Source organism: Macrotis lagotis, chromosome 4 (assembly GCF_037893015.1).
Source record: "Macrotis lagotis isolate mMagLag1 chromosome 4, bilby.v1.9.chrom.fasta, whole genome shotgun sequence".
Taxonomy (NCBI): Eukaryota; Metazoa; Chordata; class Mammalia; order Peramelemorphia; family Peramelidae; genus Macrotis; species Macrotis lagotis.
The window spans coordinates 98,474,794-98,502,695 of record NC_133661.1 but is presented as its reverse complement, the minus strand read 5'-3'; the positions used below and the strand labels follow the sequence as shown (position 1 = coordinate 98,502,695).

The following is a 27,902-nucleotide window of genomic DNA, read 5'->3' as shown; positions in this document are numbered from 1 at the left end:
CTTCCAGGCTTCTCTGATTCCCATCCCTCCTGGTTTCTTTCTTTTTTCTTTTTTCTTTCTTTCTTTTTTTTTTTTTTTAGGTTTTTGCAAGGCAAATGGGGTTAAGTGGCTTGCTCAAGGCCACACAGCTAGGTAATTATTAAGTGTCTGAGGTTGGATTTGAATTCAGATACTCCGGACTCCAGGTCTGGTGCTCTATCCACTGCGCCACCTAGCTACCCCCCCTCCTGGTTTCTAATAGAACAATAGTGTTTCATAACTTACATATACCACATTCCCCAACTGATGGACATTTACTTGATTTCCAATTCTTTGCCACCATAAACAGCTGCTGTGAATATTTTTTGTACAAGTGATGTTTTTATCTTTTTTCATGTTCTCTTCAGGGTATAGATTCAATAGTGGTATTGCTGGATCAAAGGGCATGCACATTTTTATTGTCCTTTGGGCGTAATTCCAAATTGCTCTCCAGAAAGGTTGGATGAGTTCAGAGTTCCACCAACAATGCATCAGTATCCCGAATTTCCCTCATCTTGGGCATTGATCACTGTCCTTTCTATTGGCCAGTCTGAGAGGTGTGAGATGCTTTAATTTGCATTTCTCTAATTAGTAATGATTTAGAGCAATTTTTTTATGTGGCTATGGATCACTTTGATTTCCTCATCTGTAAATTGTCTTTGCGTACCTTTTGACCATTTGTCAATTGGGGAATGGCTTGCTTTTTTTTTTTTTTATAAATTTGACTCAGTTCTCTATTTAATTTTTAAGTCCTTTGTCAGAAATACTAGTTGTAAAAATTGTTTCTCAATGTACTACATTTCTTTGGATCTTGGTTACAGTGGTTTTGCCTGTACAAAAGTTTTTTAATTTAATGTAATAAAAATTATTTGTTTGTTTTTAATGATGTACTCCATCTCTTCCTTGGTCATAAACTGCTTCCCTTTCATAGATCTGATAGGTAAACTATTCCCTGATCTCCTTTCTTTAAAATCTTTTTTTCCCCTTTATTTAAGGCAATGGGTCTAAGTGACTTGCCCAAGGTCACAATTATTGGCAATTATTAAGTCTCTGAGGCCAGATTTGAACTCATATACTCCTGACTCCAGGGCTGGTACTCTTTCCACTGTGCCACCTAGCTGTCCCCTTGATCTCCTAGTTTGCTTATAATATTGTCTTTTATTTCTAAATCCTGTATCCTTATTATTCTTTTTGTTTGTTTGTTTGTTTATGTTTTTTTTGCAAGGCAAATGGGGTTAAGTGGCTTGCCCAAGGCCACTAGGTAATTATTAAGTGTCTGAGACCAGATTTGAACCCAGGTACTCGTGACTCCAAGGCTGGTACTTTATCCACTATGCCAACTAGCTGCCCCCCTTATTATTCTTAATGTATATTTCACCCATTCAAAAGTAAACTCCAAGAAAAAGCAAACTCTATATTCCACTCCCTCTACTTCCTCTTATATCATTAATTTTTAAAAATCCCTTGGCATGCTGTCTACCCATAACTCAAATGAAACTTCTCTCTCCAAAATTCCTGATTATAAACTCATTGCCAAATCAGATGGCCTTTTCTTAGGCCTCATCATCTTCAACTGCTTCCCATTATCATTTCTTTAGTTGTTGTTCTCTCTTTGGGCCTTCACAACACTGCTACTTTTAGTTCTTTCCCTATGTGTAAATGACATTTTTCAGCTTTCATTGCTCATTCAACATCCATATCACATGCTCTAATTTGGGCTCTTCCCCAAAGTTCTCTCCCAGACTCATACCTGTTCTGTATTCTGTATTCTGTCATTTGTTTATGACATTAGCTCTTAAGGATTTTATTTTGCAGATGATTCCAAATCTCTTCCAAAGCCTAGTCTTTCTCCTGAACTCAGTTATGCTTCTCCAACTACATGTTCTATATTTAAAATGATATTCTGTTGACTTCCCATAAAACTCATTTGTCTTCCAAATGTATCTGTATATACTGAGGTCAGAGGCATCCTTCTAGTCACCATGTTTGCAATCCTGAGTTTCTTCATTTGTCTTTGCCCGTATATTTAATTTGTTGCTTAATAATTGTTTATGGATTATGCTTTAGTAATATTGTTTTAGGAACTGTGTAGGCTATGTATTGGAAAGGAGAAAGACAAAAAAACCCAGAGGTTCCAGGTAGAAGACTATTATAGTACTAAAGGAAAGAGATGATTAAGGACCTAAGTAAGATTAGTGACTTGTGAATGGAGAAAAAGATATGGAGAGATTTTATTTGCCTTAGAAATTGATTATACAGGGAGCAGAGATGAAGGATAAAGAGGAATCTATGATGACTCTGAGTTTAGGAAATTAAATTACTGAAGGATGGTGCCCTTTTGAGATAAAAGGGTTAGGGCATGAACCCACAAGCTCTTTTGACAATCACATGCTTAATTAGCCCTTTAAAAAGGGTCAAGCTCTCAGTTTAATTAGATCTAATAGATTCTTACTATGTGTCCAGCCAAATTTGTGCTTATATGTTTACGATTCTTAAATCTTTATAGAGCTATGATTCATTTTATATGTTTACAGATGCTCTAGGTTTTAGTAAATGATCTTGATGAGTTGTTATGGGCAAAAACAAAATTTGATTATGCAGTGACTCGCCTCTCTGGGTTTGTCTAAGCTGTTTTTGATGTGAAAGACACAGATGTAGTTGATCGTGGCCTCAGAGAACTGACAGTTTTCCTTCAAGGATCCAGAGTCACCTCAACACCATGTTAAGGTTCTGAAATTGGACTTAAGTGAAGATTATTAATATTAAAAGTAAAATTAATTGCTGTATTCCAAGTCATTTAAATAAGATAATAATTATTTAATATATTTTTTCACCTGCTTTAGACTGACCTTAGTTCCCATTATGATTTAATTGGGGACTTTTTTTTGGCAGGGGATAGATGATATTTCTTTTCAAATATGTTTTATTGTCAATAAATTGTTGAATAATTGGATAAGTTCCAATTTTTCATGTATATTGAAATAACATGTATTTAGAAGTCTTAAAAATGGCTAATAAAAATAGAGCATTTTAACTGAACAAAAAAATACATTTACAAATGTATTGTCAGTATGATATCCCAAAGAGAATGCAAAGCAGCAGCTGCAATGGATTAAATTTTATGTGCTCTTGTACACTTAAGTCATAAATGAAGTTCTGGCACAGTCTGTGATAGCAATTAGCTGTTTATCCCTGCGGTATTAGAAAAAAAATTTATAATAGTCTAATGGAGTAATGACTTCAGTTAGTTCTCAATCCCATTCTTATGGACACATTTCTGTTTTGTTGTTAATATTATTTGGAGATTTGTTGTGGGGGTTGTGGGTTCTGTTGTAGGTGCTGGACTTGGAGTTAAAATTTATTTCATGCTGTTTCAAAAAAGTCTAAGTTTTGGTGAGAGGAATTATTTTATTTTATTAGATACAATTAAAGTATTCCTATATGAAGTAACTGGAAAATGTTTATTATTCTGATGTCAAATTTTAATGGAGTTTAATTTGCTTAATATACAGTACCCTAGCAATAGCAAGATTTATGTACATTAAATGAATTTTATTTATAATCAGGTACATATTTTTCCTTCATTACTTGGGGCCTGACAATTTTTAAATTTTATAGTACATCTCAAAAAATTCTTATAGACTTAGCTTTTCTATCATGTCACTTATCAATTGATGGCCTTAAAACAGATACAGAATTTCTGATCTGGAAGGATACTTAGACAATATTTGGGTCTTTCTTGTATGAGAAAATGAGAAGTGAAATTCAGTTTAATTCAATTCAGTAAGTTTTTGCTAGGTGTCTATCATGTGACAGGAACAAAAAACCAAGCTCAAACAATCCCTGCCCTCAAGACCATTTCATTTTCTGGGGATGCACAAGGGAATAGGCATATAGAGAACTTATGAATTATTTAAGCAGCAAGTATAAAGTCCTCATGGTGTCATAGGAAGTTCAGCAAAAATGTTGAAGAGGAAATTGCCTCTTAAAAGGATGCACTGCTAAATTAGTAGCAGAACTGGGATTCAAATCCAAATCTCTGTGCTCAAAATACAATGCTATAATGATAGATTTTAGAAAAGAGATTAAATTAATAAAAGAAAAATAGTTTACCTTGGTAATTAACAGGATACCTCCTTTAGAGGAAGAAAATAATGTTTTAAAGAAGGCTACATTAAAATGTGTAGATGAGCTAGAAGTATATTTTTAAACATATAATAAACTTTATAAAGATTACATAGGAATATTAGTACGTTAGCTGACAGTTTGAACTATCAGATCAATTTATGTTCTTTTGCATAATTTTAAAAAGTAATTTAATTCTTCTGCATGAAAAATTACAATGGCCTTATATGTCTTTGAAGTCATATTCAGAATGTTTTGCTTTATCTTAGTTCTAGTACACAGCATGGCTATTACACGGATTAATAGATAATTTAGGTATGGTAGTCTCCTGTGGTGATATCATTTCTAATTTTCTAAGAGTAAATGCTTACAAAAATGTCATGTGAGAAGAATATGCAACTTGCTGCAAATGAGATGTGGTTTTGCTATTTGCTGTTTATTAAGAATAAGAATCAATAATTTGTTGGAATTTTGTAAGAATTGAGTCAAAAACTTGATTTTTAAAAAAGTCTTAATATTTTCAATATTTTATATAAGCTCTACTTGATGAAAATTTCTTTTCTTTTTTTAAAGTTTTTGCAGGGCAATAGAGTTAAGTAACTTGCCCAAGGTCATACAGTTAGGTAGTTATTAAGTGTCTGAGGCTGAATTTGAACTCAGGTCCTCCTGACTCCAGGGCTGGTGCTCAATTCACTGTGCCACCTGATGAAAATTTCAATGAAAAGTGAAAAAATTCATGTGTGGCTCTTGTCTGCTCAAAACCAAACATCTAGGGGCATCTAGGTAGCATAGTGTTTCTGGCCTGCAAGTGCTTCTTATCTTAAAACCATCTTTTAATGATACTTCTATGAAATTCCTGATCTCTTGTCTTTTTATAAATAATTATATGTGTAAAAATAAAAATTCATCCACCCAAATTATATGTAAATATTTTAAGCGTTTATTTTTTGTTTTACTTTCATATTAAATCCATCCCTTCCTTTCCCTAAGACAGTAAGCAAACTAATATATGTTATACACGTGCAATCACATTTCCATTAGTCAATTGGTGTAATAAAACTCAAAGAAGGAAACAAGAAAAGCAAGAAGGAAAGAAAGAAGGAAAAAAAAGAAGGAAGGAAAAAAGGAAGAGAGAAAATTGTATACTTTGATCTGTATCATAATTTCTTTCTCTAGAGGCAGATGGCATTTTTCATCATAGAATTGTCTTGGATCATTGTATTGGTGAGAATACCAAAGTCATTCACAATTTTTTATCCTAGTATTGCTGTTAATGTGAACAGTATTCTCCTGGTTCTGCTAAGTTCACTCTGTATTAGTTCATCTCAGTCTTTCTCAGATTTTCTGACATTATCCTGATTGTTATTTCTTATAGAAAAGTAATATTCCATTATAATGATATATCACTTGTTCAGCCATTGCCCAGCTGATGGCCATTCCCTTATTTTCCAAATCTTAGACACCATAAAAAGAACTGCTCTTAATAGTTTATTTTCCTTTTTTGAGGGATATTGAACCAATTGACCAATTGCTAGAAAAAGGGTATGCATAGTTTTGTTGTCCTTTGAGTAATAATTGTCAAAGAAACATATGTATAGTATTTAAATCTTTAAAAATTTCTTCATAATCTTCTAAGTTTTTAAACATTTATTTTCATTTTCAAATTCTCTTCCTTTCCTGCACCTCCAGTGAGAAGGCAGTAAATACAATATCTATTAAACATGTGAAGTTCTGCAAAAATATTTCCATGTTGGCCAAGATGTAAAAAGAAGCAACAAAATAAAGAAAAATGTCAATCTGCACGCATAGTCCATTAGTTCTCTCTCCAGATATAGGTAGCATATTTCATTGTGTATTCTCTGGAAATATAGCAAATTATTGTATTAATTGATTAGGGTAATTAGGTCTTTCACTTTTTATTATTAAAATATTACTTTTACTGTGTACAATATTCTAGTTCTGCTCTCCTCACTTTGCATTAATTCATGTCTTACCAAGTTTTTCTAAAATCATCATCCTCTTCCTAATTTTTATAGCACTGTGGTATTACATCATGATTATAATCTATCATTTATTTAGCTGAGGTGCATATCATCAATTCCTAATTTTTTGCTACCACAAAGAATTGTCATAAATATTTTATAAATATTTTTGTATTTTTCCTTTTTTATTTCTTTGGAGTATAGAATGAACAGCAGTACTTCCGGATTAAGGGGTGTGCACAATTTTATAGTGTTTTAGGTATAATTAGAAATTCTTCTCCAGAATAATTGGATTATTTTATAATATTTCAGTATAGTTCAAAGAGATTTTTGAGGGATAGGGATAAGTTTTTCTCACTAGCTAAATTGAAATTTTTATTAGTCAATTTTTTTACTTCTTGTTCTCCTAAATGAGGTCATATGAGCTTAAATTTCATATTGGTATTATACTTTTCCTACTGCAGTGGGACATTAACTGTTTTGTTAATATTAGTGTTATTTTTCCTCTCACATATCAATAAGAATATGTTGCTTGTGGAAATTAGAATCACTAATTCATAAGAATGAAAAGGCATTAATAATAACAGGCTATATCACAAAGTTTTTAAGATGTCAGATTTGTTTAATTTTTAAAAGATCTCTGGGGAATATTTTACAACTTTCTTAGCTAATGGACTATTTTAGGAAGTTCTTTTCTGTGTCTTATCAGTATTTTGTACTTGATTTCCATATTTCCTCACAGTCCTCAAAGTTTTTGAGAAGATCGAATTCTTTTCTACTTCTCATCAAAAGTTCTTATGTTATTTATATTTGCTTCCTTTTATCCATTATCAGTATGAATAATTGATTTTTTCTTATTAAAGATTAATAAGTGACCCTTTAACCTCATCTGTTGAAAAAATTCCTTTGCCCCTTATATTTTCCATAAAGCTTTTACAAAACCTAATAGATATTATGGAAAAATTATGTTCTAAAGTTATGGCAAAAAATAATGCATTGTCACCATTGTAGAGTGGAGTATACAATAGTCCAAGTCATGAAAAACTTATAGCCTCCAAGTTTGACTCTAACCAGTTTTTAGATAGTAAAGTCTCAACTTTTCTCTGGTCCTGTTTTATCAGCTCTACAATGGGGTAGTAATGTACATATCTATCTTACAGATCTTTTGAAAGAAAGTGAAAAACATGTAAACTTGAATTATTGTTATATGCATTGTTATAGTAATGGGGATGCAGTTATAATTAAACTTACAGGCAAATAGGATAAGTTTAAAATTCCTTTTTTATCATAATATAAAATTTATGATCATAGAACAAGAGAATCACAGATTCACAATGGACTTCTGAGTTCATCCAGACCAAATCATATCTGAACAGGAGTCCCTTCTTTAATAACTTTCCCAATTTATCATATATCCAGTCTTGGTTGAAACACTTCCAGTGATAATAAATTCATGAAGTCCTGAGGCTTTTTCTAATGGCTAATTCTATTGGTCAGGATTGGGGGCAGCTTGGTGGTGCAGTGGATAGAGCACTGATCTTGGAGTTAGGAGGATCAGAGTTTGAATCTGACCTCATTTACTAGCTATGTGATCTTAGGCAAGTTACGTAATTCTGATTGCATCCAAGATCAACTTCAGTTGTCCTAATTTATATCTGGCCACTGGACCCAGATGGCTCTGGAGGAGAAAATGAGACTGATAACTAAGCATAGCAACCTCTCACTCAAATCCAGTTCATGTGCTTGTAATGACATCACCTATCTGATGTCATGGTCTTCTTCAAGAATGAAGGACAAAATATTATTATGTATCTCTTGATCAAATGCTCTGTATTCTAATTTTGAATTCTGGTGAAATTTTTGTTTTTTGTGGTATAGTGAGTTAGGGATTATTTATTCTTTTTACCACTATGTCTAGTTATTTAAGTAAGGACATAGGTAATTCACTAAAATTTCATGTTTCTGACACATTTTGGATTAATTGTTCCTTATGGTAGTTATTTGGGAATACATTCTTGAAAGTGACATTTATCCTAAAAAGTAGCCTGCATTGGTTTGATTAAATGATATAGCCTGCCCAAAGATATTTCTAAATATCTGAATAAATATGCCACTTTATTGAGAATAGCACAAATAATTGCTGATTTTTTAAAAAAAAATAGTAAACCTTAGTAATCCAAGTGTTTGTTACAATTCTATTTTGAGCATATAATAGATAACAGACATTTCTCCAACCTATTTGACTTCACATATCATTTACATACTTAACCAATGGTTTATCAAGTACTTTTGTCTCTAAATTCTCTGGAATTGAAATCAGCATTTTCTCCTTGAAGGTGTGAAGAGCTACTATTTACCTATGAAAATGTGTGTGTGTGTGTGTGTGTGTGTGTGTGTGTGTGTGTGCTCGCACGTGCATGCGCATGCTTGCAGGATGTTAAGAAGATTTTATTAATTTTCCTGATATATTTGTAGATATAGAATAATTGTTTTATACAAATCGAATTCCCTTATTTATCAGTTGGCTTTTCTTTTGTCCTATTTTCTTATTCACTTTTTAGTATTTAAATATAGAAAATTACTTCATAGAATAAATAATCATTAATTTGCTAGTTGAGATAAATTGGTCACTTTGCAACTCATTGTTTCATCTTTTTAAATTAGTATGGCATTAAATTTTATTTAATTTTGTCATTATATACTTTGTAGTATTTTATTATTTATTTAGGAAAATGTGTTTTTTCATTTTTAGCTTGTGATGAATGGAAAATTTTACCTAAACCCAATCTTCATAGAGATGTCAACAGATTCGGGCACTCAGCAGTCGTTGTTAATGGGTAAATGAGTATATTTACAATTTTTTAAAGTATAAATGATTATATGCACATGCTTAGTATGATGCCTTTCAAATTTAATATCAGTGATTTTTATGTATCTATACCATCAATATAAACATAAATATTCTAAAGTAGTTCATAATAGAACATTTTTATTTTACTCTATTTATATACATCTGCATAAATTGTTACTCATTCTTAATTCTTTTGGTTTAAGCATGTTAGGGAGAGTTGATCAAAGGCATTTTGGAAATAGAAACTGAAAAGGAGATAAGTGGAAGATGTTATCTGTCAATTTTGCCTGTTTAAGAATTATGGCCAGGATTAATCCTGATGACTATTGTCTTCTCTGGAAAAAGATCTGAAGGAACTTCTTTTAAAATTGAATTTTAAGAAATGGCTTCTTATGAAACAATCTTATGTAGTGTCATAGCATCATGAGACTGGTATTCTAGTCCTAGCCCTGTTGTTGACTAGAGTCATCATGGGCAACTCACTTAATTCCATGGAATTATGTTGTGGTTGTTCATTTTTTCATTGATAAAATAAGCTAGATGACCTAATAAAAGCGTCAGAGACACCTAGGTGAGGCAGTGGTTAGAGTACTGGACCTGCAGTCAGATTCAAATTTGGTCTCACTAACTATATGACCATGAGCAAGTCATTTTAACCCAGTTTGCTTTAGTTTCTTCATCTGTAAAATGAATTGGAGAAAGAAATGGGAAAGCACTCCAGTGTCTCAAATGGTGTCATGAAAAGATAGACATGACTGAAACAACACCAACCACAATGAGCACTCAAGGTCCAACATTCTATTATTCTTTGCTTAAATTTTTGATTACTTTGAATTGAGCATGATTATTGTCTAATGTTGTTAGTAGCTTGTTTACTTAGGTGCATAAAATTGTATTTAATAATGTCATTGCTATTTGGAACTTCAATGTAGCAAACATGCAATTGCCTACAAAGTACAAAGATAAAAGATACATAGTATTAACCCAATGGACCTACAGTCTAAAGAGAATTGGAGGAAAGAGAACATATTATAAATGTGAAAAAGAGAAAATGTGATAGACAGAAAAATGGCCATAACAAGATATTCTAGGAAAACTGGAGAATGTTTCATCTGAGAAACTCAGGACACTCTTTATAAAGAAAGCCTCTGAATGCGATTAGAAAATATCTCTGGGTAGAGAGGACAACTTTACTTTGTTCCTGTCTTAATACTTTAACCTAGGACTGTCAATATCTATTAAATGACAGTATGAATCATTAGGTATCAGCAGCTAGGAGTCTGCTGCATTGGAGAAGAGACTTGGGATTGAGACCTATAGTCCAGTCCTTTCCTGCCACTTACTATCTCTGTAACCTTGGTCAATCTCTTAACTCTTAGAATTAGCATTTTTGCCAACTTTGCCAACTCTTCTTCCATAAAAGAGGGGAGTTAGACTAGATGACCTCACAAATCCCTTCTAGCTATCAATCTCTGATCACACACCCATCCATCCCAGTTCTTTTTTCAAACAAATTTTAAATTAGCTGCATCTCCTGTACCTTATCTTTACAAGCTTCATTTTTTGAATCCAAGTGACATAATTGTCTTTTATATATTCATATTAAATTCAAATGTATTAGTTGACTAAATCTTCTGGGTTATTGAAATCTTTGCTCCCTGTCCTCTTATTTTTGTGTCATTTTTCAAATTTAATATATGTGATTTTTATGACTTTATGAAAGTCACTGAAAAAATGTTAAATAGTAGATTCCCAAGCACATATTTCTGGGATCCTTTCAAGCACACAGTTTGATATCAAACCATTTCTACCTTTTTTTCTTCTTTCTCATTTTATCAGTTTCAAGTCTCCCTTTCCCCCCTCATACATATCTCCACTTTTTCCAAAAAAAAGTAGCTTTAAATACTTTGTAAAATTTTTTGGTAAAAAAATTAGATACCCTTGTTTAGTGACTCAAAAGTTAGCTTATTCTGCCATGACCTGATGTTGATGAAGCCATGATGCATCTTTTAATCATTGTATCATTTTATGGTTATTTAGTAACCATTCTTTTACTGTTACATTCTAGAATTGTACCAGAATGGAAGTCAAGTTCACTGGTTTGGAGATGTCACATTTTGCAGACTCTATTCTCTTGTTTTCTATATTGAAAATTTTCTTAAATTCTCTTACACCTTTGCCATTTTCCACAAAGACCATTTAGTATCCTATTCAGTATTGGTAGGTAATTTGAATTTTTCAAGAGGAGCTTGGGGGTCTATTATTATCCTTTTACTTCTCTTTGGTATGAACTCTCTAATAACCAATTTGTTCTTTCCTTTTCAATTCAAAGTCATTCTCCTTGGCAGATGAAACAAGCAATATAAAAATTGAATACTCTTTTCTCTCTCTGTTGTTGGTCATCATCATCCTATCCCCCTGTGCAGCAGTCCTTTTCTTTCTTTTGCTTTCTTTTCCCCATTATAACTAAGAAAATCCACAAATAGAAAACAAAACAAACCCTTTTTAAATACTTTAGATTTTTTTGCCAACTTCAATTTATTCTGAACTTCAGCACATCAGATGATTATTGTTTTCATTCTTCATTGTAATTATTTTTCCTTATGTCTTAAGAATTTCATAATTGATAGCTTCTCATTTTTCCTAAACTGACAATCCTTTATAGGATTGTATATAATGAAAAATATCCTTTTATTCAATCTTATGAAATCAATTCTCCTAAAACTTGGGGTCTATATCAGATTGATTTTATTTTCTTAGTCACAAATTCTAAAATTCAGATGTTCTCCTCAAGTTCCACATCATTTTCCCTCTAGTTCTCTTTGTTGAACAGAATTACATATCAAATTTCACCTCCCATCTACATTTTAAAGTATTAAATTATTAAAGCAACTCAAAAAATATTAGCATCTATGCTTTTGACAGAAAGACAGTCATGAAAAATTTATGATCCTTATTTTTAACCATGACAGTGTGCCTAATTTGTGATTTTCTCCCTAAAATCTTCATCAATTTCTCTTTCTGTTCATGTAAATTAGGACATAGTAAACTCCAATGACAATATTATTCCTTAACCTGATCTTGATTCTATTTATGTTTTTAATCTCTTTACTACCTGGGTTAGGGATTGTTTTCACATGAATATAACTTGTTGGTATTCATAATCTGACAATCACATTTCAAAAAGTCATCTATCAATCAGTCATTAAGAAAGACATAGAACAGTAGAGAGTCCAAGGCAGAAATATATCATTTAACATACTTAAATCCTAGGCTTCAGTCTTCTCTCTTCCTTGTCTTGATCCCTTAGTGAATCAGCTCTCTTTTGTCCCCTTATACTATCATTGATAGTACCTTGCCAAGTCTCAACATTGGATTACTTCTACCATCTGCAACCTCTGCTTTTCTTCACATGCTCCTGAATGAGGTTGTAACAAACCACAGAATTGTACTGAATAGGTCCACTATGAATTTATATCCGTACAATATCAACTGGGCCCTCAGTATAGCAAGGTAATTTATATCCCTATGAAATGCGTTAATGATTTTTTTCAAAGAAATGTTGTTTCTTGTATTATCAGTATTATTTCTTCTTTTTTATGCCTTAGTACTCCTCTTTACTGCATTGGAGTTTCATTGGTTTATTATATTACATACAGTAAGCTTTGTGGAATTCATTTCACTTTACTTTGAAGGTAGTTAAGTATTTAACTATGGGATCCATATGAAATTTTAAAACAAAAAAGAAAAAAAAGGAAATTTTGATGGTTTGAAAATTGTACAAAGAAGTATAGTTACTATAAAATGAACGAGTTTTTCCTAATGTAATTTCACCAATATTTCTTTTTGTTTTTTTCCCCTATAGGTCTATGTATATATTTGGGGGATTTTCTAGTGTTCTCCTTAATGATATCTTAGTGTATAAACCTCCAAATTGCAAGGCTTTTATTGATGAGGAACTCTGTAGAAATGCTGGTCCTGGGATAAAATGTCTTTGGAACAAGAATCACTGTGAATCATGGGAAGGTGGACACCACAATATTATTCTTAGAGCAAAATGCTCCCCCAAAACTGGTAAGGATCTTTCTCTCAGTTCAATCCCCTGACTCCTACTGGTAACTGAAAATTTTATAATGATGTTTCTTCATTTTGAATAGTAGGAAACATACAATATACCTTTAAGAACTAATTAAATAACTTTTGACAGGCGTAAATTTAGAATTATTAAATCCTTGACCTTTATAGCAACTTTTAAAATAATATAATTATCTGAATTATGCATTTTTATTAAAATAACAATTCCATTTTACATGTAAAATTATCTTTTACTATACAGTTTAAATGCTTTTAAAAATTGCATTCTTTCTGTGCCTCGAAGATTTATTGTGATCTGTCTTGCATTTTAATTATTTTTTCTGAACTATATGAATTTGCAAAGCTAGTAAGACTTGAGGACTGATGGAAGCAACAACACTTTTGCCTATAGGATCATTGACAACATTTAGTTTAGTTTTGGCCTAATAAAATGTCTTTAGGGGATTGAGAAAGAGGAGGTAGCTAGGTAGGAGAATGAGGTGAAAACAATATTCCTGAAACCCAGGGAGGAGTCGTTACCAGAGTCAAAAACTACAAAATAGTTATTAAGTATGAGAACTAAAAAAAGACCACTGGATATAAGAATAAAAGGCCACTGCTGACCTTTGGGGAAATGAGAAACTGCTAAGTCAGAAAACTGCTAAGTAGAGTGAGTGTAGATTATAGAAGAATTCTATTCTAGAAGTATAATAGTGATTGGGAAAGGGATAAAAATGATACCTTAACAGAGTTGTAGGTTCATAGGAATGTTTTTTAAGGATAAGGCAGATACATTACCATATTAGCAGTCAATATGGAGAGATAACAGGGAGATAAAGATTATACAATCCATTTAGAAATGACTTGAAAGAGAGGGAAGGGGTGGGGAGTCTAGGTGTCTCAGTGGATAGAGCACTGGTCCCAGAGTCAGGAGGACTTGAGTTCAAATTCAGTGTCAAACATTTAATAATAACCTCACTATTTGATCTTGGGAAAGTAACTTAACCCCATTGCCTTGCAAACATTCTCCCCCCCCCCCTCAAAAGAGATGAAAGGGGCACAAGAGACAGAGTTTGCCTTGATAAAAGAAAAAAGACTAATTTATCCTCAAACTAGATCAAAGGAGAGAGCAAATGGGCAAAGATGAAAAATGTTTTGAGATATAGAGAGCAGGAGATGAGGAAATTATTCATTATTCACTATAACTTTCACAGTAAACTTTTAGCTGAAGTTTTCTGTGATGGGAGAAGAGGTTAGGAAGACAATAGGGTCCTGAAGAAAGAGGAAGAAGTTTTGGATAAGACATTTGGGGATTGTGATGGGGAATCTGGTTTGAGTTAGGGAATAAATCAAATATTAATCAAAGAGGTGAAGGCATATTATAAGTAAGATAACATGTTTTGAAAACATTTGCTTGATTGATGTTTCTTTTTTTTTGAAAACAAGAAGTTTTTTAATCTTTATCTTGTTAAGCATACAATCAAATAAAAAGCCATAAGAACTGTCTTTATTATCTAGAAGGATAATTTAAGAACTAATTTAATAATTTTAATAATGCATTATTTTGACTAATCTTTAGCCCTTGATGAATGAATTAAAGTTGAATAGGTGAAGCAATTTAATGAACTTCTGAGCATGAAATTTAAAGTTCATTTCAGTGATTATTCTGAGTGTTTTTAAATTTTGTGCTTATATTTTTACTTTCTTGTAAAGTGGTATGCTGCATCTTAAAGCTTAGATATCAGAAAATTATTGACTCATATTTTGAAATTCGTGAATAAATAATAAAATAGAACATGTTTTATGGCTAACAAATTGTTAGGAATCAACATATTTTTCTTTAGGTAGAATAGGCAAGTCCTGAACTTCAAAGAGAATGTTCTCAGGTACTAAGTGTTTCAATCTGTCTAGATACCCTCACACGACATGATTAACTTCATATTGAACATCTTGCATTTTAGATTGGTCATATTTTTGATTTTAAAAAAGTGCCTCCTAATATCCTAAGCATCTGTTAAAAATTTGTGAATTCAAAAATGTGACATTTTAGCTTTCATCCTGATGTTTTGGTTTGTCTCCCATTTGTATTACAGTTGCCACTGATGACAGATGTTACAGATATGCAGATTGTGCCAGCTGTACTGCCAATACAAATGGGTGCCAGTGGTGTGATGACAAGAAATGCATTTCAGCAAACAGTAATTGCAGTATGGTTAGTATTTAATGGGTACAAGGCTATGTAGTCAATATTGTGACTTTATTAACTCAACATTTAGAGGTGCCAAAAATGGTAGATTATATGTCACAAATATGTGAAAACATGGGCCTTATCACTCCCTATACAATCTAAGTTCTTTGAATAGAAATGTAAAAATATCCAGAGCTTTCTGATTTTACTTATTTTCTTAGAATTTTGGCTACTTCCTTGATTTACTTCATTATATTTTCAAGTGATAGATTATTTATTATAAAATAATATTTTTAAAAGTTTCCATTTCTAATTTATATTTTTATTCAGATATAGTAACCATATATGTGGGGGGAAAACCCCTTTAAAGTCCCTGAGAAGTTTTGATTTGTTGAGAGTGAGCAGTAAGGATGATATACTTGTTTTATAAGTCTTTTATCTAACTTGTCAGTCAATATAGATTTATTAATAGAATTTAAAAAAGGGCTAAAGGTGCAGAAAACATGTAAATATATATGTATATATATTATATGCACATGCATATATTTTGTGCATATAAATGTTTGTATATGCACATAGGTGTATATGCACGTATTTATATCAATATGCATATATGCACATACACAATATAAATAAATGAAAATCTCAGAGGGAGGATACTAGCAAGTGGGATACTCAGAGGAAGGATGCTAGTGTGTGGGGGATAAAGATGGGGCAATACTCGAAATGGCCTTTTGTAGGCATGTGGAACTTGAGTTGAATTTTTAAAGATGCCAGGAGAGGGAAACAAAAAAGGAAAACATTCCATGCTTGGGGGACAGCCAGTGAAGGGCATAGAATTGTACATAGAGCATCATGTTTGAGGAATGGCAACCAGGTAAATCCCACTGTATTATAAGGTACATGAAGAGGAATATAGCTATGCCATAGAAATGACAGTGTCAGATAAGACATAGGAGCAAATTTGAGGGTTGTTACAAATGTAGAATTCATAGGACTTGGAAACAGATTGGATAAAAATGTTGAGAGAGAAATTAAAGTTAACACCTAAAATGCAAGCCTGTGGGCAACTGGGAGTAATTGGGAAGTAAGGAAGAGAGGGAGATTTGGGACAAAAAATAACTGGTTTAGTTTGGAACATGTTGAAGGATAGTTACTTTGAGATATCTAGCAAGCAGTTAGAGATATATGAGATTGGAGGTAAAGAAAGTGATAAGAGGTAGATCAGTAAATGTGAGAACACTCTGAAGAGAGATGATTATTGAATCCATGTGAACTGATGAGATCATCAAGAAACATGAAATAGGAAAAGAGAAGAGGGTCCAAGACAGAGTCCTGGAAGAACCTATGATTAGCAGCTGTGAAGGGAATGAAGATCCAGCAAAAGATACTTAGAAGGAGTGGTTAGTCAGGTAGGAGCAATGCCATCAAAACCCTGAGAGAAGAGAGTTAACAAGGAGGAGAACAGACATTTAAAGTGCCAAAGTTCAGGGAGAGGTCAAGTATGAGAAATGAATTGAAAAAAGGTTCATTAGATTTGGTGATTAAGAGATCATTGACAACTCTGGAAGAACAGTTTCATTTGAATGGTGAGGCTTCAAGAAATGTCTTTCAATCCTCAAGTACTTAGCACAGTGAATGAATAATTTTTCTTTTTATTCATTCATTGACAACATCTTAGTGCTATGAGATATGGAGGAGGGGAGAATTTAGAACTCTTGATGATTAAGTTCAATTTATTTAGAGAAGTATGAAGCAGAGTTTCTCAATTAAGAAGTTTGAAGGAGGGTGGAGGAATGTTAGTAATTATCAACTGATTTTTCCCCAATGCATAGATGACATATTTTTAAAGTTTCATTTGCATTATTCAAATTTTCTCCATCATCTTATTAAATCTAGACAATCAACAAAAAAGTAAATTAAGTCATAATTTGTTGTGTTTGCCACTTTCTAAGTTGTAAATGCTCACATTGAAAACTTAATAATTCAAGGCCCTTTATCTAATTTTAGTACCACTATTGACAAGGAGATGTCATGGAAATTTTGAGGAGAGAGGAAAAGATCTTTTTATCTTTTTTTCCATTTATTTTATCTCCCCCCCATAACATGAAAACACAAGTTTCAACATTCACTTCTAAAACCTTGAGTTCCAAATTCTCTCCCTTCCTCATACCCCATTCCCCCTCACTGAGAAAGCAAGTTAACCTGATATAGTTAAAAATGTGTAGTCATGAGAAATATTACAATACCTCAAGGAAAATAAAATGAAATAAAGTATTCTTCAATCTGTATTCAGATACTATCAGCTGTGTCTTTGGGATGGATAGTATTCTTTATCTTAAGTCCTTCAGAGTTTTCTTGGGTCACAGCACTACTGAGAAAAGGTAGGTTATTCACAGCTGATCATTCTGCAATATTGCTGTTACTTTGTACATAGTTCATTTCCCATTGTATCTGCTCATGTTAAATTTTTTAGTGAGAGCATCCTGTTCATGATTTCCCACAACAAAACAGCATTTCATCTCAATCACATGCCACAATTTGTTCAGCTTTTCCCTAACTGATAGGCATTTCCTCAATCTCCATTTCTCCACCACTAGAAAAGAACTTGCTATAAATATCCCTATACATATAGGTTCTTAGGAATGAAAAAATTTGATTTAAATGTTATGGTGGTTGGGATAGTGAACTTACTAGAAAAGAGAAAAAGGATTGCTTTGCTACAGACGGAATCAGTTGAAATTATCTAACTCACATTCATAATGGATCTAGTAAGCATGGATCCAGATCTTAGTTGACCTTTTTAAAGTTTTATCAGCAGATCTGAATAGGAGTGAAGAAAATTATCCAAGATTGGCACTTGGTAAGGCATAATCAGGCTTAGGATAAAGGGGCAAGTACCTCATTTGTGTAGAAGACAATGTAGAGTTCTTGATTTTTTTTTATTGGTATGGAGGATAGTGTGGAATGATGAAAAGAAAGTGGAATGGAGGTCAGAAAGATGGGTGTTTAAGTCATCAACCTCACCTTTGATGTTTATTAACTCCAGGACCAAAGACAAGTGACCTATATCTGCTGAACTGGTGTTTTGATACATATGATGAAGATCATATCTTTAGTACATACCTTGCTGGAATGTCATTTAGATCTAATAAGATTATAGGATCATAGATGTTATATAGTCCAAACCTTAACTTTTTCAAATGAAAAACTTGAGGCACAGGGGGAAATTACTTGCTCAATATTGCATATATATTAACTACTAGAGCAAGAAATTTGAAAGCAGATTATCGAATTCTAAATCTGGTACTCTTTCAATGCAATTTATGTAAAACTGTTGTGGATTGTGATATGTATCAGCCATTGTTATTGCTAAAAATAATTAAATATTAAATAGACAGTTTGACCAAATGAGAAAAAATATTTAATTTCCATAGAAAAATTGTTTTTATAAATAAACAAATGGAATTAAGGATTCCTCCCTCCCTGCCCCCCCACCAAGGTAAAGATTGTTGGAAGAACAAGCAAAAGAAAATGGAGTCAAATTGGAAAATATTCCTTCTTTTTATCCTCATGGAACTTTACCATCTTTTAGTTTTCTTATTGTATGCTAAAACAGTATTCAGAACTTGAAAGAACAAACTTGAAAACTTTGGAAAAAATCTTGATATTTAGATTTATATAAATGTATAGTTTAAATAAAAGTTTAAAAGTTAATTTGTATTTTAAAAATGTAGTCAAGTAGCATTAAATTTTTAATCTGTACCAAACTGAAGAACCTAATCATCATAACAGCATATATATATATGTGTGTGTGTGTGTGTGTGTGTGTGTATACATAAATAGTAAATATTCTTAAAATTATATACATGTAAACATTATCAAGGATTCATTTTATAAAATGTCCTTTTTGTTTTAGGATTTTGGTTTTGTTAATGTTAATGTTATTAAGTGAAGAATTGCCTTAGGATAGAATAAGACAGCAGATGGTACTCACTTATATTTCGTTCATTTGCTTTGTTTAGTCTATTTTGTCACTATAAACTTAATCAAATGTTAATGGGTTGAGAAAAGTCTGTTGAACTTTTATTGTGAAATCTGTGCAAGTACATATAATTTTATTTTACCACTTTTTAAAAATGAAGAGTTGTATATTATGTGCTATAATTGGTCAAATATATTGCTTGCCTCAGGAAATTTTATCTTGAATTTACAAATCAATATGTATGCATATATATTGAATATATTAATTTAATTGAGATTTTTAGAAGTCTTACTAATGGGCATCTGGTTCATTGATCCAATAAAAACATCAAATATGTTCAAGAGAACATTCAGTTTTCTGTATCATTAATTATATTGGTCCTGCCATTGAGAAATATAAATCCAACAATTGTACTGGTTCAGTATCTAACAATTAACTATTATTAACAACAGTTTTTCTTAATTAAGATAAGCAAGTGGATTTAGATGTGAAAGTGTTTAGCTCTGATAGCATCTTATTATTCTGTTTTATAGTCTAACATTTTGTTTAAGCATTTTTAGTAAGTTTTATTAGACAATTTAAAGTTTACTAGATAATTCAGATGGATTTTTGTAATGAGCCATTGAATGTTTTAAATATAACTTTATTTATTACTATTAAAAGATAAAAGAAAAATGATTTGGATTACTAATAAATTACTTAATATCCCCGATGAAATAGTATTATATTCTTTTTTTTATTTTGTTTTTTGTAAGGCAGTTGGGCTAAGTTACTTGCTCAAGGTCACACAGGGTGATTATTAAATGTCTGAGGCTGAATTTGCACTCAGGTTCTCCTGACTCTAGGGCTGTTGCTCTATCCACTGCACCTGGCTAGGTAATTATTAAGTGTCTGAGGTTGGATCTGAACACAATGAAAAAGCATTCATGTTAAATGAGGCAAAGGTATTTATAATTTGCTTCCACATTCTTAGTTGCTTTATACCTTTTTTCCCAACCCTTTAAAGTGCAGCATTTGTAATTATCACTAAATTGAAACTGCTTTCCTTAATTTGACTACAAATAATATTATTTTCTCAATTTTATGGTCCTTTCTCAATATCCATTCATCCTAATCACTTTTCATCTTTCTAGACCTATATCCTGAATCCCTTTTCCTTTCTGCATTTTCATGACAAAGTACTTTCTTACCTTTGACTCCAGTAAGCTGTAGCCTGGACAAGGGCCACATCCTAGTCAAAGTTTTTTGCAGACAGACTAAACCAGATTGAGGGTAACTGAAATACGTGAAACCCATTGGTGTGTTAGGGGAATATCTTCTCCAGGCATCTCAAAACTTCCCATGACAGAATGGGTGGATGAGAACAATTTGTTACAAAAGTCATGAAGGGAGCTGAAGCAGGTGCCATGAATCACAGTGCTAGGAATCACTTAGAGCTTGGTCAGATATAAAAGTCTCCAAGGTCATGCACTGCATGTTAGGCTGTCACCAGTCATCTTGATTTTTTCCCTGCCACTGGACTATAATGATTCTGGAAGAATGAGTAAGGCTGATGACTTTGTACAACTCTGCTTCACCTAAATCCAGTTCACATACTAGTCAAAACATCAGTTATGATACTATTGGTCCTCTTCGAAATGAAGGACAAATACCATTTTCTTGAATCTCCTATCTTTCCTCTACTTAATTTTCTTTCCTGGATAACTGCTTCCTCTTAGTTTTTCTTTTCTCTATCCTCCTGATATTCTTACCTATTTCCACAGATTAAGTTATCCTCTCTATGTAGATAGCTATACAGATACTATATGTTTAATTATATTTATATATGTACATATGCATGCATTTATGTGAGTGTATATATTAAATATATGCTATCTTCGCCCTCACCCATGCCCCAGGATGCATATTTATATACCATTACTTATGAAACCATTGCCTAATTTATGGGCACCCTTTCAGATTTCATTTTTTCATTACCTCAAAAAGAACTATTTTTGTATATTCCTAGGGTTTGTTTTGCTTAGTATTTTTTGTTTATTCTTAGAGTTCTTTTTTGCTTAAGACTAATCTTTTCCTTGATCTATTTGTTGTTTAATCATTTTCACTCATGTCTGACTCTTTGTAATGTCATTTGGGGTTTTCTTGGCAAAGATACTAGAGTGGTTTGCCATTTCTTTCTCCAGATAATTTTATAGATGAAGAAACTGAGGCTGATAGGATTATGTAACTTGCCTGAGGTCATATGACTGGTTGAACTTTGACAGTTCAGATGAGAGTTAGGTACAAGTGGCCCCCCATCCCTTCCTCTTTGTATACATGTATATTTGTACTCTGATCATATGAGACAATTTTCCTTAACCTTCCTTTCTCTTTCTCTATTACTGATTCATTCATCTTCTCTCTATTTCCATTCTTCACATAACAGAACCACTTTGAAACCTTGTCTTATTGGATTCATTTTATGTCTTCTGATGATGATCTGGTTCAGAGGAGACACAAATTTTATCTTTCTATGTTTAAATATGAGTAGTTCATCTGTGTTTAAACTCTTTTTCGATATGTTTCGCTTAACTTATGCTCAAAAGGTCAAGTTTCTGTATTGCTCTTTTCATCAGGAATGTTTGGAAGCCCTCTATTTCATTAAAAATCCACCCCCAATAGGATTTCACTGAGTAAATTTTGCTGAGTAAGTCATTCCAGTCTGTAAGTCTCTGTTCTTTGTCTTCTGGAAGATTTTATTTAAAGCACTTCTTTAAAAAAGTAATTGATGGGGCAGCTAGGTGGCACAGTGGATAGAGTACCAGCCCTGGAGTCAGGACTACCTGAGTTCAAATCTGGCCTCAGACACATAATGATCACCTAGCTGTGTGGCCTTGGGCAAGCCACTAAACCCCATTGCCCAGGAAAAAACTAAAATACAAAATAAAAAAGTAATTGATACATCATATGTGACCCTATATATTTTCAGGACTTGAATTCTTTCTTTTTGACTGTAACAGCATTTTTTTTTTAATTTTGACTAGAAAATTTAGGATTTGGGATATGATATTCCTTGAAATTTTTGTATTGGTATTTCTTCTTCCTTTTTTTTTGTGGGCAATGACATTAAGTGATTTGCCCAAAGTCACACAATAAGTATCAAGTGTCTGAGATCAGATTTGAATCAGGTCCTTCTGAGTTCAGAATCAGTGCTTTATTCACTGCACCATCTAGCTATACCTCGTATTTTTTTTAGCAGATAACAAGCCCCATATTGTTATTTCTACTTTGTCCTCTGGTTCTAAGAGGCATGAGCACTTTTCTTTTAATATTTCTTGAAATATGAGACTCTTGTTTTTGATTTTTGAGTTCAAGTAGTCCTAAATATTTTCTTCTCTGTTTTCTAGGTCAGTTTTGGACATTTTATGGCTTACTTTTTTCTATTATTGCTGTCTTTTGACTTTAATATTTCATATTATCTCATGGAATCATTAACTTTCATTGGTCTGTTTTGAGTTTCGAGGAGTTTTTTCTTGGACACCATTTAGTTTATCCACTGTCATTAATTAATTTCATTTCTATTTCTTTCTACCATAGTTCTATTTTATTTTGGCAACCTTTTTCTCAAGTACTTTACTTTCATTAATAAAAATGTTTTAAAACTTTTAAAATTTAACTTTATTTTCACATTACTACATTATTCATGTTGTAAAAGTAAACACAACCCCCCTTCCCCCACAAAGATAGAAAACCTCAACAAAAATAAAGTGAGAGAAAAAGGAAAAATAATGTATCTCAGTCTGTTCAGATACCATAAACTCTGTCTCTAGGATGAATCACATTCTTTATCGTAAGTCCATCATAGAAGTTGCCACAATATTTTTTTTCTCCATGGTTACTAACTGTATTTCCCTCCATTCCATTTCTCTCCAAACCCATTTATTCTATTTTCTCTCTCTCCTTTCACTTTGTCCTCCTCAAAAGTATGTTGTGGGGCAGCCAGGTAGTCCAGTGGACAGAGCACTGGCCCTAGAGCCAGGAGGACCCATCCCAAAATATGGTTCCAGATACCTAACAACCACCCAGCCATGAAACTCTGGGCAAGCCACCCTACCCCAGTGCCCTGCAAAAAAACACCCCCCCTAAAAAGTATTGTATCTGACTACCTTCAGTAATCATCTTCCCTCTCTTCTATCATCTACAATTCCTCTCCTCCCTCTGTTCCCCTTTCTCCCATCCCTTTCCTCTCCTTTTCCCTCTAGGGTAAAATAGATTTCAATACCCTATTGAGTGTGTATGTTGTTTACTCTCAGTCATTTCTGATGCCAATGAAGACTCACTCCCCTCCTCACCTTACCCTCTTCCACCCCATTGCAAAAATCTTTTCTTGACTCTTTTACATGAAATATCTTGACTATTCTGCCTCTCTTTTTTCCTTTTTCCCAGTACATTTCTTTTTTGCCCATTGACTCCATCTTTATAATACATTATACCTTCATATTCAGCTCTGTCCTATGACTTGTCTATATATGCTTCTTTTAACTGCTCTAATAAGTGAGAAGGTTCATATGAGTTATCAGTATCATCTTCCCATGCAGGAATATATGTAGTTAACAGCTTTAAATTCCTCATAATTTTCCTTTCCTATTTACCCTCTCTATGCTTCACTTGAGTTCACTTGGAGGTTAAACTTTCTGTTCAACTCTGTTTGTTTCAACAGGAACATCTGAAAGTTCCCTATTTTACTGAATGTTCATCTTTTTTCCCCTGAAAGAGGATGTTCAATTTTTTTCTGTGTAGTTGATTTTTGGTTGTAATACAAGCTCTTTTGCCTTCTGAACTATCATATTCCAAATCCATTGAGTACTTAATGTAGTTGCTGCTAAATCCTGTGTAATCCTGACTGTAGCTCCATGATATTTGATTTGTTTCTTTTTTAGCTGCTTATAATATTTTCTCTTTGACTTGAGAGTTCTGAAATTTGATTATTCCTGGGAGATTTTTTGAGGGGAATGATCTCTTTCAGGAGGCAGAGGCTCTTCCATAACCTGAGACCAATTCCTATTTTTCTTGGAGGCTTTGGATGTAGAAACTTCAACTTTGTCATCTTCTGAGTGTGTGTTTTGATCTTCCATGGAATCAGAGTAATTATCTATGGTCAGATTCCTTTTCTTCTCTTTACTCATTCCACCAGCCTATGCCCTGGTTTTTAAAACACTTCCCAAGCTTTTGAGTGTTTTTGGGACTCCTCCACAGGGGCTCCAATTCCTCAGTGTCTTATGAAGGCTCTGACAGCTCTCGTCTGTGGATGACCGACCACAAGTACATCCCCCTGCCCTGGAGCTGTGAGGAGGCTGGCTCCCTGTTCTGCTATGCCTGTATGGGGGACCCAGACTGTGACCTGGATCTGAATATGGACAAAGCAACAGAGTCCTGTCCCAGGGACAGAGGAGAGACTTTGACAGATCCTTACTGTCCATGGTCTGAGAGCTCTGGAAGCAGCTGCTCGGTGGCTCCCTGCTGGGTAGTTCTGTAGGTCTCCTTCCAGTTCTGGGACCAGGTCTGTGTTGATGCCTGGTTGGCCTGGGCTCCACTCCCACAATGGTGTAGCAGAGTATTCCTGCTGACTTTCCAAGTTGTCCTCCCACTCTCATGGACCCAGGAACTACATGGGCTGTTACTAGATGGCTGGAGCTCAGTCCAGAGTTAGGCTGTGGCCTCAGTTGCTCTATGACCCCCCCAGTCTGGTGGAATAAATTCTTTCCACAGATCTTCCAAGTTTTCTTGGGCCAGAAAATTGTTTTACTTGGTCTTTCCATGGGTTCCACTACTCTAGAATTTGGTTGGAGTCATAATTTTATGGCATTTACAGTGATCTGGGGGAGAGCTTCTGGGAATTCCCATCTTCACAATGCCATCTTGTTTTCTCCTTATTTTAAAACTCCTTTTTTGAGTTTTTTTGCAAGGCAAATGGGGTTAAGTGGCTTCCTCAGGACCACACAGCTAGGTTATTATTAAGTGTCTGAGGTGGATTTGAACTCAGGTACTCCTGACTCCAGGTCCATGTTGAAAAGAAACAACAGAACCTGTAGGATATATTGGATAATGCTAGTAGGGTGAATGAAGTAGAGAAAATAGGGTTAAGTCTTTCTAAGGGTCCAAGAAAGTGACAATGACATATTGAAAGGTAGAGGTTGGTGGTGGTAGGAAAGGGAATGAAGGGACAAATGGGAGTGATTTTGTGTTGGGGGAAATTGGTAGCTATTTAAGCATAGAACAAAAACCTGGATTACTGGAAGAAGGATGCCATGAGTAGCAAAAGACAAGTTTGTAGGGACAATAACTTTGGGAATGAATAAAGATGATACTTTTTATGTAATGCTGCATAGTGTGATGTGATATGTAGTGTCCTGGATTGTATTTGGGAAGGTATATAGTTTCAAATCCTAGCTCAGATATTTACTAGCTGGGTGATTCTTGGTAAATTACTTAAACTTTCTCATGTTCAATTTTTCATTCATAAAATAGCACTGACCTCATTGATAGCCAATGAGATTATATGTATACATATAATTGTAGGAGTATTAAAATCTGCTTGCAAAGGCTTCCTGAGCCAGAAAAAAATTGTAATTGGGAAATATCTAAGAATATATATATATATATATATATATATATATATATATATACATACATACAATAAAACATAGATAATGTCACCATGTGGTTTTCTAATATGCTCTAATAGGAATCCTTTTGTGATTCAGTGGACCCTGTTTCTTCTATATGTTTGATGCTATTACTTTAAAGCAACATATGTACTACATATGCTGTTTATAATTATTATTTGCAGTTTGAAAAATAATTTGCATGTATTGTCTTATAATCTTGTAACACGTAATAAAGATATTTTTTGCACTTGCCTTATGAAAACATTGGAATATAAAGAAATTATAAATTATAAGGACTTATAACTAGCAAATGATATTTCATATGTCTCCAAAACCAGTATTCCTTCTATTAACACTTATTGATAAGTTTAGATTTTAGATTTTAGTTTTACATATGCCACATCTATTGTACTGATGAACAATTAAAAAAAACAGCATTAAGTTGGAAGATGAAAAAATGAAACTCAAACTAGTAGGGATGAAGATATAGAAATGTGAATCGTGTGCATTAATTGATAGTTAAAGCTGAGGTACTTTATAATATTGAAGAACATTTAGATAATAAAAAAGAGCAGATGAAATAGCAATGTTCAGCAAAAGAACGATTATTTTGAATCACTGAAAGAGAAAGATTTGGAAGATTTATAAGTGTAAGAATTATGAATGTCTCATCTCACAGAAACAAAGGAAGGAATTCCTTTCTAGAGGAAGAGAATGGTCAACCAGCCCCAAATACAAAAGAGCAGTTTAGGAGATTGAGAACTGAGATTTTGTCAAATGGGAAATCGTTGATGTCTTTGAAGAGAACATTTTCAATCTGATGAGTTGAGAGGGAGGGAGCAGGATGGAAATTAGAACATAAAACGTTGAGAACCAGTGATTTGTGAAGACAAAGACAGCAAGTGTAGATCATTTTTTTTTTTGGAGGAGGAAAATGAAAAGAGTAGAGATGGAATACATACAGTAAAGAAAATACTTTTGATGTGCATTTGCCTATCATGTGATGCCCTATGTATTTATATTTTGACATTCTCCTTTGCATCTGTTTCTTTGAATTTATTTTATTTTTGTTAAATAAACTATCACATATATATATATATATTCACTTTGTTAAATATATTTAATATCTAAACAAGTGTGATCTCTGGAATTATGGGTACTGAATAATTTTAAACTAAACTTACTGATCTTTTAGAAAAATAAAATAATAATTGTATCTTTTTATTTTCTAGTCAGTCAAAAACTTCACCAAATGTAATGTCAAAAATGAACAGATCTGTAATAAACTGACAAGCTGCAAAAGTTGTTCATTAAATTTAAACTGCCAATGGGATCAACGACAGCAGGAATGTCAGGCTTTACCAGGTAACAGTATTGAAACTTTGTAACTGGTCTTGTATTTACAATACCATTAAACTAAAATGTGAAAAAGTAAGAACATTTATTTTTTTCCTCAAGATAAAAAGGTCTTTTTGCTTTCCAATATTAAAGTATCTTTATAAAGGTATAAGGGGTTTGTTTGTGATAATCAACAGAAGAAAGATAATATACATACATTCACAAATATATGTAAAAATTGGTCATTATGTGGATTGACTTTCAAAAGTATCTTTAAAAACTGGATCACTCTACATTCTTCTCCCTCTGCCCATGAAATGTAGTAAACAATATATAGAGTTTTTATGATACTCTGAATTACACATATTCAAGTTGATTTCAGTTAAACATTTAAAAAATCCTACTTGTGCAAGGTACTCTGCTACCATTTTAAGAACAACCTGAATAGATGTATTTCTATCATCCATGGTGTTATATCCCAAGGAGATGGCAGTATGAAGAGATATGACATGTATTCAAATAAGCACACTAAGTTGTGGAATGTCATAAAATTAAAGAAGAGTCATAAAAGTTATTGCAAACATGAAGAGGGATTGTTCTACTTTCTTTGGAAATAAAGCTACTTTTAATTTACTCTTGCTAAAATTAATCTTTTTTAAAAATAGAATATCTTTCTATTTTTCTCTCTCTATTA

At 32.9% G+C, this 27,902-nt stretch overlaps 1 protein-coding gene across 2 annotated transcripts in view; it reads left to right on the top strand.

The window, feature by feature from the left end:
- The window catches only part of ATRNL1 (attractin like 1), a 1,271,094-nt gene that overhangs the window by 188,655 nt on the left and 1,054,537 nt on the right, over nt 1-27,902 (top strand). For both annotated transcript variants that reach the window (XM_074233580.1, XM_074233579.1), the window contains exons 11-14: nt 8,878-8,962; nt 12,842-13,050; nt 15,144-15,262; nt 27,103-27,235. In XM_074233580.1, coding sequence (XP_074089681.1) covers nt 8,878-8,962; nt 12,842-13,050; nt 15,144-15,262; nt 27,103-27,235 — 546 coding nt within the window. The remainder of the gene's footprint in view (nt 1-8,877; nt 8,963-12,841; nt 13,051-15,143; nt 15,263-27,102; nt 27,236-27,902) is intronic.